The sequence below is a fragment of the Equus caballus genome, chromosome 2, assembly GCF_041296265.1.
Source record: "Equus caballus isolate H_3958 breed thoroughbred chromosome 2, TB-T2T, whole genome shotgun sequence".
Taxonomy (NCBI): domain Eukaryota; kingdom Metazoa; phylum Chordata; class Mammalia; order Perissodactyla; family Equidae; genus Equus; species Equus caballus.
Window position 1 is genome coordinate 31,753,218 of NC_091685.1, and position 15,057 is coordinate 31,768,274.

The 15,057-nt window shown below is 37.6% G+C and overlaps 1 protein-coding gene across 2 annotated transcripts in view; it reads right to left on the reverse strand.

Annotated features, from left to right (window-relative positions):
* Positions 1-15,057, reverse strand: part of KDM1A (lysine demethylase 1A) — a 56,766-nt gene that overhangs the window by 32,102 nt on the left and 9,607 nt on the right. Inside the window, exon 3 of one of the 2 annotated variants that reach the window (XM_023635539.2) lies at positions 2,536-2,595. The exons of the other annotated variant lie outside the window; for it this stretch is intronic. Coding sequence (XP_023491307.1) covers positions 2,536-2,595 — 60 coding nt within the window. The remainder of the gene's footprint in view (positions 1-2,535; positions 2,596-15,057) is intronic. 2 annotated transcript variants of the gene reach the window in all.

Genomic DNA, 15,057 nt, shown 5'->3' on the forward strand with positions numbered 1-15,057 from the left:
TAATAACACCCTTATTAAAAGGAAGTAGCAGTAGTATATATAACTCAGAAGTAATTTAGACTTGGCTCTGGAACACAGTCTTATACTCTGGTGTTTGTTTTACACTTTAACAGAATCTGGTATTCTGGAAATTCAGAACGTTTCAAAGATGCCATCCTAATTTTCTAAAAGCCCCAAGGCTGCCTACATACCAATCCTGCCCTCTGTTCAACTCCTCTTTCTCACCACTTCACACCGGAAATTCCAGCATCATCTTTCAAAATGCAGTCATGCTAAAGCAGAACTGCCCTTTCTAATGGTCTGACTCACTCACACTTGAAAACACAGTAAAAGAAGTTAAATAAGGGAATAATTTAGGCCTTTCCATACAGAGCAATTAGGCAGAAAAGAGGAGGGGAGACGTGAGGAGGATACAGGCCGTCTAGTCCATGAAATCATTTCCTCCCTGATTCTAATATGATACAGGGAGTAAGGTAACAGAGATATTAAAATTACAGGAAAGAAAAGGAGGTCTCCATGAGTTACCTGCCTTTTTTCTCTCATAAAGTAGATAAATTAACTACAACTAGATTTCTAGCTGAAGAGTGAAAACAAAAGCCTGATAGGATCTACATATAAAGGACTACTTAAAATCAGTAAACTAGAGATGCACCATATCCAGTCCTATAATAGTTTAAGAAGAATAAAGAATAGGGGGAGAGGAGAGAAAAAGAAAAAAAGGAAAATCACGATTTCTTATGCTTTAGATTTTTTATTTTTAGGGTTGACACACACATTAAATGATTCTATGAGGGAGAGTGGAAGGAATAGTCCATGTGTAAGAAACAAGACCTCTGGGTTCTCACTCCAACTGCTGGTGTGCCCCTGGTCCAGTCATTGACTTTGTGTTCAGGTGCTAATCCATAAAATAGGGGTTATACAGTACTATTTGTTTGAAGGCAGGAAGCTAGACATCATGACCTCAAGTTCCCTTCTTACTTTTAAGATTTAGGATGTATAGGCCAACTTGATGTGGATTTTAAAAAGTCAAGATATGATCCTGGTCCCAAGATACTCATGAGGGTCATCTGGCTTTATCAAGAGAAGAACTCTGATCACTTATAAGCATGGTGCTACCTTTGACTGATCATCCCACAAGTGCATGCTTCTGAACATGACCAAAGGTCTGAAGAGAGATCTTGAAGAGTTCAGAACAGTCACCACCGCTCCTGGAAACACTCACAACTCAAGTTCTGCTAACATTACGTCAGTAGCACCACAGTTTTACATGAAAGTCCACTTTTACTTTCAGCAATACACCGTATTGTTTACTTAAGCAAAAGAGTAAATTTATTCACGTAAAAACAAAACAAAAACCAACAAGAAAATGCACGTCTTCAAGATTAAAGCTCTAAAGGCTGCTCCTGATCCTCAACAGTTCCACGGAAGACCCAGCTGTGCATCACTCAGTGAAAAGCATTCTTGAAGGTTTATCTGACAGATACGGACTCTGGATGAGGACTATCACTCCACAATGACCATGCACTGATTATCAACCGCCAATCCTTGACACAGCATTTACAGAAGTCTACTTCTAACCTTCTGGATCCCCTAAATACTAACCTCTGTGTTAGCAATGAACTATCTTTGATCCAAGAGAGTACAATACAAATATACCCTGGACCTGCTATACACTAACAACAGATAAATAATTTTAAAGGAGACCTAACAGTTGAAAAGTGACAAACTACAAAAGTGAAGTAATATCTATTCCAATTCTATCCAAATGTATACATAACCAGCTTTGAGCACTGGAACACACAAAAACATCCTTTAAAAGAGGCAATGGATGAAATCCAGACATACTACTTTGGATTCCTGGAACAAATTTTAACTGTTCCAGATGGACCCCTATAAATCATTTAACCCTTTACCTTTTCCTAAAAGTAAAAAAATCTCATAGTTTGGTTGGAAAAGTAAGAGCATTCTGAGCAGGTTTTTTTTTTTTAAAGATTAATATTCATGTAAGAAACAAACTGCTTAAACTTCAAAATGATTAACTATGCAATGTTAACTGAACATAAACGTACCCGTCACCATGTAACCACATTTCTAAAGAGGTACTTGCCTGCATAATTCCTCTAACTAGTCCTACAATGCCTTTCAGGCCTATTTTTCGGGAACGCTTTCAGCCTACGGCTTCTCGACTCTGTGTATACAGCTCTATTTCTTTTTAAAGGTCCCACAATTCCTAAATCTATGTTTTATATTAGGTTTACTGTTAACTACAAAGGCTGCTGGGGAGAAAAGTACCCGCCATCTCCTCAAAAACACGAAGAAGAGTGGAGGGCTGAGATCGGCCTGAGGACTTCAAAAGGTTTTGCTTGCCTTTGTTCTCGCTACACCTCTCTTATCATACTACTCTGTCCTGTGGGCTCAATTTTCCCTGCGCTTCTGGCTAAAATGTGGATACCACAGCCAAAAACACTTGCAAGCATCAATCCCTGACTTGGCGGCTCTTGCTACTAAGTGGCAAGCATCTAATGCCACCCTCACCTGATGCTTGGCCGTCTCCATACCCTCCAGAACTGTCGTCTTGAAGTCCTCCTGCTTGCCCTGTGGAAGGAAAGAGGAGAACTCAGGGACCTTACTCCATAAATTGAGATAATATCTGGACATAAAGGCCTAATAGTTGGCGACTCACGAATTCACCACCAACTAGAAAACCCATATTCAGAGAGCTCCTTCTGGCATCAAGGCCCAGAGAATCACATCATAGGCTTCCAAATTCTGGTCAGGAAATTTCAACTTTACATGCTGATTCTTGTTGAAACGTAGCAGAACAAAGTACACAGTATTTCTAATCCCTAAATCTTTGCTGTCAGTCTTATTTAATAGTCAAGGTTGGATGGGGGGAAAAATGGATTCCAAATGTCTCTCACTACTCACTGCTAGACTAAGAGTGGGTGTGACATCAGCGCTGGGATCTAGAGTGGCAACAATTCAGCGTCTGCTCAATCTCTTTAGCTTTACTTTTCTATCTAAAAAGAATATATAAGACAACAAGCAAAACACATATTTTTAAAGAAAAATTCTCCCCTTGACTTTAAAGCAAGGACTATAACTAAAAGATTCAGTTCCAAAAGAAGTTTCATTTACTATACATACTAGACAGTGCTAGATCTGAATATGCCAGTGCTTCCTCAGTAAACTTTAAAACACCATACGACAACCTGCAGTCACATGCCAAGCACTGTAGATAGACACACACACGGCGGGGGGAGGGCTAGTGCAGGCAAAATCTTGGGGGAGCGTCTATCTCACACTACACAATAAGCTTGCTAAGACATTTTATTCATTGATTAATGTATAGAGCAACTTCAAGTATCAGCTTGAAAGTTCAATCTGAGGAAGTCAAGACAGATCATCTTTCAGACTCTTCCAAAATCTATCACCAAGACAGCTGCTACGAACCTCTTAAGCTTCTAGCCACCTCATATACCATGGGAAAACTACAGTGAGATCTCTAGAAGATATGAAGACACGACTGCTCAATGATCTAAAACTGCATAAGCTTCATTAAACAGTTTATTTCAAAAGACTCTCGACTAGAAAGCAGACTGATTATTCCACCATTTGAGTTAAAAGAGAGCAGGAAAGTGAAACTAACACAGCCCCCTTACTGTAAGAATGCTCCCAGGTCTGTGAGACTTAAGATGACATCTCATCTTTCAGTACACGAAAGTGTTTAGATATAAATGATTTTTGACAATATTAGAATTTGTTGCTAGAAGGTATATCCTCTTCTTACAAGGTAGAATAGAATCTCATTCTAAAATTATTTTATTACGCTCTTGTCTAAAGGGACCTTTAGGTTCTAGGTTACGCTTCTCAGACAAGGCACAAAGTATATGACTTGTTGTTTACAGCCTTTGGAAAAGGGCAGAGAATGATGAAGAGATGACTCCAATTATGAAACCCAATCTACAAACTTATCTTGAAAACGCAGGCCTTACCTTTTAATTTTTACTTCTGAAGATTGAATCAAAAATGTTCATTCTTAATAACGTCTAGATTTAATCATAAAAAATCTTTTAGAGTTAAAAAAAATTGTTGTCATTGTTTTGTCTGATTCTAAATAGAACCAAGCTAGATGAGAAGATTGAATTGTATTTAAAAAGGCATGGAGAGGGGCTCAGAACAATGAAATAAATACAGTTGCCAAGCATAACATTTAGGCATTAGGAATAATATAGCTCCTCTCTCAAATTACGTTCCTGGCTTGGCAAAGAATGAAAGCAACAGTCTTTTGTCATAAAGGCATTTCACTACTTCTAAAATGAACAAACAAAAAACACTTGTAAGCTAGCTATTAAGTCTGAATTATTTTATTCTTCCTCTTTCTATCATTTTCCTTCTCCCCCTACATGATACACAATATATGAATTAGCTTATTTTAAACTACAGGTAGCTCTCTTGACTGACTTTTTTCTGTCAATAGTACTTAACAGAAATATGGCTCTCCTACCCATGACTTACGTGCTCAACAGGTTAACAAGGTTGCTCCTGTACAACAAAGTAGGACAGTCTTTTTTGTCTTCTGCTTTTGAAAAAAGGAACTAACAGAACTCTCATAAAGGTACTCTTCTTCGATAAAAATATGCAGGAAATATGGAAAATATTCAGTACCCTGGGAAGACTTTTCAAAGAGCTCCCTGCTAACAGCAGAAAGTCAAGAAAGAAATGAAACTCCAAAGGATCATTTCAGCAGAGAAAGAGGAGAAAACCAAGCAAGGTGATATAAACATTTAAGAAATGATGGAAAACAAAACAGAAAGTGCTTAAGATTAAGTAAAGGAACAATATATTTATCTCTTGACTAGGTGAAGGTTTATACCATGTTTGGAAGTAAAGATGAGGTTGCTATTTTCTCTCTAACCACAATACACTCATGAGTATTCTGAAGATGTCTACGTCTCCAAAGACAGCTGAAAACAGCATCATCTTTATTAGTGGTATTCTAGACCAATTGTTCATCATTTTCTTAAAAACACACAAACAAATGGTTTCAGCTAACTTTCCATCCAGGTTGTGTCTTGATTAGAACACACAAAATGCCATATTCATTTGCTCTTTGGGTCATTCTGGCCTAGGCCCCTGCTTCTGACAGTGGCACAAAGACAGAACAGCAGGCAAGTACGGTTGTTATCTTCCATGAGCTCAAATTCAAAACAGAAAATGAAAATATACAAAAGCAATTTTTTAACATCACCTTGATTTTGGCACCCTGCGCAGGAGACCTCCTTTTGTTTTCATGTGCACCACCACACAAAATCCTCAAGTTTGAAGTAGAGACCCTTAATACAGGTTATTTGTGCATATCTTCTCCAAACTGAAAATACAATCTTTTTGTTTTATCTTATATAGGAGCCTTTCATTTCTCCTCTAATGAACCGTCTGCAGATCTGTGAAATTATTCTTAAGATGACTGCAGTATTTTAGTTACAGTCATACTACTGGATGTTCTCTCATTTTGATTCAAATTCTCGAGAGACCACCCTTCCAACATCTTAAAAGGCGTCTACGGAGACTTTCAAACACTTCTATCAGGCAAGCATGCAGGTGAGAATCTTGGTTTGTTGTTCCCAGGAACATACTGACCAATAGATTCATATTTTGACTATTTAGTTTCCTGGAATCACATTCAAATTGATAACTTTTGCAAATATTGTGAGAAACTCCTAATCTTCTAGGAAATAAGGATTTTTAGACAGAAAATCAACTTATCAAAATTTTACCAAATTTACAGAAAAAAAGTCACCATCAAGCTACTGATTTCAATTAAACTCAACAAACTGGCAGAGGAAACAAACACCTCAAAAGCTAAAATCATCTTTGAACCAGAAACATCCACTATATTAACACACTAGTTGAATTTCTTATTTAATAATCTCACTAACTAAATGTTTTCTGAATACCCATCCAAAAACTGCCAAGCACCAATACAAAAGTAGAATAGGGCGAGTCCCTATTTTCAAAGGGCTTATAGTCTAACTGGGGAAAAATGAAAAGTATACAGAAAGATTTTTTTTTTTTTTTTTTTTTTTAGGAAACAGCAAGCTAACAGCGACTTGGGGAAATAGGGAAGCTTTTCTGAGCAAATCCAGAGAGATCAGGTAGATGGGAGGCAGTGAAACCACCAGCATGGTCCAGAACATTTACAAAAGCAAGGAGAAAAGCACAGCCACGGCAAGTGCAGAAAAACCACAGAGAACCCTGCTTAATGAAGGAGATGATCTCCAAGAGCAGTGGGAGATAAAGCAGGACAGACAAAATGGGCGACCTTCAGCGTCAAGACCTAAACCGACCTTAAGAGTAATGAGAAGGAAGTGAATGATCTCCAGCAGGAAAGCAGTAAAACAAGTGACACTTTATTTAAACTAATCTGGTCACTTTGGACCAGATGGATTAGAGGGAAAAGGTAACGTAGACCAAGGAGATCCAATCAAAAGGCTACTGAAATAATTTAGACATGTAGTGAAATCCACTAGAATAAAAAGGTGACAGTGAAAATGGGTAAGGTGTAACAAATCAAAGAGGCCGTGCACAGAAAGATACGTGACTTTACAACATGCTTGATAAAAGGGATGAGAGACTTTCAAGATGATTCCAAGTTGTTTTTTTTAAGTTCAGAAAGAGTGGTAATGCAACGGACAAAATGGGAAATTTGGGAGGAAGGGTAGTAAAATTAAATGGAAATACTCTAAAGATGGTTGGAAATTAAAGACTAGAACTCACAAGTAAGAATGAGGCTAAAAGACTTTTTAAAATAGCATGGAGGTAAGACGCTCAGAGTTTGAAGCAGTTGTACATGTATGATTAATATCATAAGGAAAGTCACAGTTTCAAAGAGGAACTGATCATCATAAATGACTGGGAAAAGTTAAAAAAAAAATTGAGAAAGGTAGTGAGTTATTGGTGATCATCATCACCTTGTGCTGCCCCCATCCTCTCTACTGAGAGTAGCTTTAAAAACACCTTCAAGCCTACCAGTGGATGCAGCTCTTTCCTGCTAACTTTTGACTATGATTCTTGACAGAAGAATACATGATCTATAGCAGTTCGAAGAAATGTAAAGGAAAGTAAATTAGGCTCACAGAGGTAGACTAAATTAGTCTGAAGGAAAAGCCTCAGGGGTTCCTTTGGAGCACATTAGAGGCATTTTAACACAGCTAACACTGAGCAATACTCTCCAACAAAATTATCCAAAATGAAATCTATGGGTTCCAATTGGAGCAGCAATTCCAGGGTTACACTGTCATTTAAAATACTAAAATAAAACAGATAGCCTTACTAAGGTCTAGAAAGCAAGAAAATGGTGCTGCTTGGGGTAGGAGCCTGCCTGGAATTTCCCAGTGTAGCACTGGAAGGGCAGCAGCACTGCTGAATGGCGCCTGAAGGCTTGCGGCTGGGGCAGAAGCGAGCAGCTCAGCAGAAGGGATCCTATACCACAGAAAGTAAAAATCCTAAAAGTTAGGGAGGAAAGCAAAGTTTTCAGAAGCCAATGGGAAGAACAGACTTTTTCACATGCTGTTTCCCTCCACGTTCCATAGTAGGGATTTTCCTTACTTATTTTGTTGCAAAGTCTTGGTTTGTAGCTCACTTTTCAAAATGTTCCAAAGAACATTCAGATGCTATATTACATTGCTCAAGTACTTAACGTGTGTCTGAGTAAACAACAAAGTTTATTTTCTAGTTATTCACCTGTTTTTAAAAAGGCCCAAACTGAACTTTATTCTGGACCTGCTATTAAAAGAACCACTATAACATCTCACAACTGATAACTTTGAGTAAATTTCCCCACGAGAGAATCCTTTTCCTTCTCCTGCTCAAGCAACAGTCTCTCAGAACTCTATCTACATCTTCCTGGACCATGATTAGAGACTTCTTCCATCTTAAATGGGATTTGAGTCTGCCCTGCGATGAAGAAAACAAAATTTCCTGGGCATTAATTAACCATATGTGCTCTTCTAATCTTCAAATCGAAGATGCAAAAAACAAAAACACAACCATATCCTCATATGTTTAAAATTTCTGTGATCAGTAAATATGGCAAAATGTTAACATTTGTTATATCTCAATACGTCGATAATGGATTTCGATTATGTTATTCTCTGAGGAGAGAAAATCTATATTAGAAGTACCAAGATTTGCCACTCCTCCTATGATTTAACATATAAAAGCTTAAAGAATGACCTATTTTTTAAGTGACACGGTATTAAAAATGGGCTACTACCAACCTTTTCCAGTTTAAAAGTGATGGAGTATACATGTATGTCGACCTAGTCCACAACCTAAGCTGATATTTTCTGAAAAAAACATCAATTCACCTTATTCCTAGTTCAACTCTATGTTTAATAAACACAAGATGTCTGCACACAAAGCTGGAGTTCTCATTCTCTCATTCGATCTTCATATCAGGCCCCACTTTGCAGAGGAGAAAAGCTCCACAGACAAAGCATCCTGTCCTGCTATTACACCATGAGCAGACCAAATGAAGGACGGTGGCAAAGACAAATCAGGGAAACTATAAAAATAAAGTTGCTATTACTATTACAAATTACTATTGTCTTAGTAAAAAATAAAACAAAATAATCAATGAAATGAAATCATTAAGAAAAGCAGCTCAATTTCTCAAAGACCAACTCAACTGGTAGCATCTGATCCAAGCACTCTTATCAGCCACAAGCAGTGAACAGTCAAAAATCAAGGATCTCAGACTGCTTCCTAAAAGTCCAATTTCATTCCTTCATGTCTATGTAAAATTTCCAAAATCCAATTTTGGGAAAAACATTTAAAAACGACTTCTGAGTTCTTCCCATATATTGAATACACTTTTTTGGTATTGTTTCTTCACTGTAGCAAATTATTAATATCTGTAACCCTAAACTGAGTCTGTGAATTCTTTGCGGGAGGACCCAGTTTTCAGCTTTGAACCCTCAGAATCCAGCACCATGCCCACAACAAAACGCTGGAGTTTTACAATCAATGTGTATAGAATAAAGTCAATAAGGAACTGTCACATTTGGGGGAAATCTTATTTTGTGTACAAATGTCTGTTTTATTTTAAAAAGAATTTTCCCTTCCACACTACCAATATCCTACCTTTTTTTATTCTTCCAGTAAACCAAGAAGGATTTGGGAAGACTTACTTCCCTCCCACTCTTTCTGCCTCCAAGTCTCCAAATTTTTATAATCAAATGTAATATTTAAGAGTATTTTGCTTTCTATTACACATTTATGTATATATTTGTGTCTCATACTAGGCTATAAATTATCTGAGAGTGGGGACCGTGTACTGTACAGTAATATGTACCTTGGTCCATTTTTAGTTAACTCTCAAAAATATAAAAATTTTGTTGAATTGATCTGGATTACCCTTTCAGCCTGTGACCTTTTTTCCCCAGCCCTCCAGTAAGTTATTCTGGAGCACAGTTCCAAATCAGAATACTGAAACAATGCTACACCAAAAAAAAAAAAAAAAGGCAAGGAAATTAATCCTAGGTTTGTTTCTAAATGTAGGCATCATACTTCACATAATGAGAACTCAAATGGTTTCAGGCACTTATTTGACACTAGCAGGCCAAAAGGGTAACATAAACAACTCTGTCAAGAATGAATTTCCCAGCAACTTCGAGTAAATCTACAAAAGAGGGTCTCCTGCTGGGTATAGGAGTGCAACAGAATTCTATGATCTTTCCTGTGTGAAAGAATTCTATAATCTGAGTCAATCCTCACCAAACCTTAAAGCAACTCCTGCTCTCTGACTGCACTTGTAGGCACAGAGAGAGAAATCAGAGAGAAAAGCCTGAGATAAGCCATTTGAGAATAGTTACAGCATAAGAAACAAAATTATTCACCTGGACTCTGGCCATAACTATCTATGCTGCCAAACCCAGCCCTTTTGCTACAGCAATCAGTACGACCACCTCACAGGGAAGATCAAGGCACCTTATAAACAAAGAACTATGAAAACACTATACAAATATCAGGACCACTATTTCTTTCTTTCTTTCTTTCTTTTGCTGAGGAAAGCTGGCCTTGAGCTAACATCTGCTGTCAATCCTCCTCTTTTTGCTGAGGGAGACTGGCCCTGAGCTAACATGTGTGCTCATCTTCCTCTACTTTATATGTGGGATGTCCCTGCCACAGCATGGCTCAACATGCGGTGCATAGGTCCGCACCCGGGATCCGAACCAGCGAACTCCCGAGGCGCCGAAGCAGAACGTGCAAACTTGACCAGTGCACCACCAGGCCGGCCCCTAATTCTTTCTTTTAAAGTAAGGAAATCCATCTTCAACTCTTCTCTGCTCAAATTCTATTATACCAAGTTCTAAATGATAGTCCAAAAGATTCTGTCTTTTAGATTTTTTCCTATATTGAATAAGCACTTCATTAAATGTTTGGTCATCAATCTTTTGTCATATGGGTATTTTCATTATAATAGTATTTGTGATCAAATTTCATTGAATTTAAAGCTAAATTCTTCTACTCATACACATATATTTTGTATATTTTCTATAATTTAGTTTTTTAATAATTGAGGTTGCATCTCCTTTTATGTGATTTTTTAAAAATACTTTCAACCTATAGTATGACTACTACATAAACAGGGCCCCCAATTATTAAAACCACACACAATTTTTTTGTCATACCACTTCCTCACATCAATGATTTTTGTAATTTAACAGCCTATATCTCTTTCAAACACACACCACACACACATCCAAAATTACCATGCACAATAGGGAAGACAGCAGGCATTTTCCTTTGTTCACATTCTTATAAGAATTCTTATAAGAATATAAACAGGCAGATAAAGAGATTCTTCCCACAGTCATTCAACAGAATAGATCATAATACAGAGCTGTCACTGATCAGCTAACCATATCTAATAACTATATCTAACAAAATTGATTTGAAGAGCTAACCAATGGTTTAACAGATGCCTTTGAGCTTAATTACAGAGTATTAGCACATCACTGAGCCTGGAAAAAATGGTATACATACAGATACATGCATATGTATTTACACACACACATATACATTTATTTATTTAAACATACTTTTGATGTCTCCATTGGGAAATCCATTAACTTGAAGAAATCTTGAGAAAGGTATCTTAATAGCCCATTTCAAACTTCATTTTATTTTAGGATAAGTTTACATAAAAGTCTTAGGCTATACAACACTAAGTTACTCCTAACACAAATGAAATATATCTTCCCAAACTAGAGTTCCTAAACAGTTATCCAACACAAAATTTAAAACCAGGAACTACTAGTAAGATTTTTATGGAAAATTTCAACTGCTAAAAGGCAGTGGAGGCAAAAAAATTGTGTTTTTGTATGAAAATAAAAAAGCAAAGTGCTTAGCAAATCAGTTAATATAGGAAAATCTCTCTGAGGAATAATCTAAGGTACGTGAGGTAACAGCTGAGCCAAGAAAGGAAAGATGCCTTTTCCCCCAGCAGAAGGACACTTTAACAGAGGGGCAATTATTGTAAACCAGCCAAGTCCAACCGAGATTTTACTGTATTTTGCAGGCGCTCCACTATCGTGGGACTCGACTAATAACCAAACATTCAATTACAGAGACAACCTGTTCAGGTTCAGTCGTCATGACCTAAAGAACACTTTCGCCTTGATAAAAAACGTACTAGGAAACCAAAGAAAACCATCATTTGTTAAAACGAATATATTCAAAGCGTATAGTAAATATAAAAAGACGGAAATGCTTAAGAAAACAAATTAGCTAGATTTTAAATAAAAGCAGCAATACTTAGTATGAAAAAAACATTATTTACCCACGTGACTACCACAGGATTACATGTCACACTGTTATCATCAAAAACTGACAAATCTAAAAACAATGTTTAAGCCAGAACAGAGAACTTCTTCCCAATAAATTCAAACCAAAAAACCCCCCCAAAACTCTTACTCCCATAAAAATTCAACTTTGTTTTGAGAACATTTTTCCATTCACCAAAATCCACTAAACTCGATTACCAACAGCCTGTCCCCTCTCCCATCCCCGTCTCCTCATCCCTCTAGCTCACCCTCACACAGCACAGCAGATTGATTTCTCCAAAACATGTATTTTGGTACGTCCCTCACTCAAAAAATCTCAGTGCTACCCATGACCACACCCTCCCAGTGCTCAAAGGACATCGAGTTCCAATTCCTTAGCCTGGTAACCAAGGCTCCCACCTTCCTTTCTGGCCTCCTCCCAGAACTCTCCCAGAGGAATCTTCGCCAGTCAAATCGTTTGACCCACTGACTTCAGAAGACCCTGTGCTTTCATAATTAACAAAAATATTTTACTCTTCTTAAGGTTTACACTGCGGAAAGCAAAGCAAAATTTTCTAACAAATTTAAAAGTTGGTAAGAACAAAATGTATTCAAATATATTTTAAGATATATATTTTAAGTTAATTTCTTATAGAAATATATTTTAAGTTAATTTCTTGTTATTAACTGAAATGATTGAGATGAAGAAAAGATGTGGTAAAGAACCAGACCCACATCTTCTCTCAGCATTTTAAGATATCCACATGGCGATGCTTCCATTCAATTTTTAAGTGAAAACTCAAGTCTAAGAACTGGTTCTGGGGCCAGCCCAGTGGCATAGCTGTGAAGCACACACATTCCACTTTGCCGGCCCAGGGTTTGGGATCCCGGGTGTGGACATGGCACCGCTCGGCAAGCCATGCTGTGGAAGGCGTCTCACATATAAAGTAGAGGAAGACAGGCACGGATGTTACCTCAGGGCCAGTCTTCCTCAGCAAAAAAGAGGAGGATTAGCAGCAGATGTTAGCTCAGGGCTAATCTTTCTCAAAAAAAAAAACAACAAAGAACTGGTTTTAAGACAAGAGATTTGGAAACTCTGGACAGTTTCTAAACATGTGAACTCACCTGATAATATTTTATGATTCACCATCAGGGCCCAACCTATTTCTAAATTACATAGGCCGATAAATTGCCACTACTTTTCTGGGAAAAGTACTTCCCTAACTCGCCCTGGAATTTTTTAAAATTTTAAGTTGCTTTAAAAGAAAAATAACTTTATTTTCATAAGTACAAATAATATATTGGAAAGTTTTGGCTGTTATCAACACATCTCTGAGCATTGAATATATCCTAAACTTAAGAAACAAAACTTTAACTTTCTCCAAAAATACTAAGATAACACTTAAATTAAACCACTGGATTAAAATTAACTAGAACGTAACAGTATAAAGACATTCCCCCAAATCCTAGGGCCCTTTGCTAAGATATGTACATTTTGTGCTAACAGTGCCTGACATTCACAGAAAAAGAAAAACTAAAAACCTCTTCATGAGAAAGAAAACAAACTAAGATTTGGTTTAAAATTTTCAGAGGACAGGGAGCTGACCCCATGGCCGAGTGGTTAAGTTCGCACGCTCCGCTTTGGCGGCCCAGGTTCAGATCCTGGGTTCAGACACGGCACCGCTCATCAGGCCACGCTGAGGAGGTGTCCCACATAGCACAACCAGAAGGACCTACAACTAGAATACACAACTGTGTACTTGGGGGCCCTAGGGGAGAAGAAGAAAAATAAAAAGATTGGCAACAGATGTTAGCTCAGACGCCAATCTTTAAAAAAATTAATTAATTAAATAAAATTTTCAGAGGACAAAGAAAGTGTGTATCAGCTCGGTACCTATCTACGGTAAATCAGTTATTTACTGGAAACACTGACAACCACACAAAAAAGAGGCAGAGGCAGCATGTGAGATACGAGATCATCTACTGAATAACACCTGGAGCTCCTGAACTAAGACAGGAGCAGCCTCTTGAGCTACGACAACTATCAAAAGGATTATTCCCACGCATCTCATTAGCTAGTCTACAGCAAAGGCAGAAGAAGAGAAAGGCACAGAGAAGATACACAGAAGAGTCAAGGGAAGAGCTGGAGGTGAGGACAGAAAGAAGGAAAGAGACCAAACGTAAAAGACTACAAACAGGAGGCAAAACCCAACACCAACAGAGAGATGTCGCTGACGCACAGAGAAGCCACACTGGCCTCAAGGACATCAGTCCCAAAGGTGATACACTACTACCAACACGGAGTCGTCCAAGAAGTCATTTTAAGAAAGTTTTAGGAAAATCGTTCTTAGAAAGCCCAATTCTTGAGATGAATTGAATCTGGAATCTAATCTACCTTTTCCAAATGTTCTCAAACTGTAGTCTTTTATTAGACTTTATTACAATTACTGTAAATTACAAATTTTTATTTTTGAGAGTTTTAGCCAGATGTTTCATAAGTTCCAAATCTAAGTTTAAATTAACACCTGACTTGAAATCCTCTCAAGTGATACATCAGTAATAATCCTTTTTTCAAAAATAAAATTAACTTCTGTTGATTTTTATAATATCACACAAGAGAAAAAACCTTTAAAAAAAGGCTAAAACAAAAGATAAAACTTCTCAAGTGAAATATGCACCTATGATAGTCACGCAAGATACAGCAAACGGGGTTTGAAACAAGCATTTTGTTTTTAAAAGGCGCATGACTAAAAGAGTTGGTAAGGTGAATAGGCCTGAAGCAATTGGAAATATAAAAAGCATTTTAAGGAGACGAACCTGGCAAAAACTCAAAGCCAAGAAGAGTTAGTAAAATACCATTAAGGACAGAAGATATGAAAAATTAACTAAGATTCTACTTTTGTTTGGTCTCTCCAAAACAGAAGGGCATCCCTGATTCGTCAGGTAAACACAGCAGGACTCGGGCAGGGGGGTGTTAAGGAGAATTCTTTAAAGATGCTTGAAGCTCTGAAACCAAGACTACAGACTGCAATAATCCTTCCACGTCATAAGAAAGACTGTGTGAGCTTAGAGTCTCTTCACAGCCTTTTCTTGTACCATTCCTTTGATCAGAGGGTTCAACAACTAAACAAGAGGCACCTAGGCCTTTCCTCTTTGACCTCAGAATGTATTTGTTCACCAGGAAAAGACCCTTCTCAAAACTGACCCCACACTGTGAAGGTTTTACCAG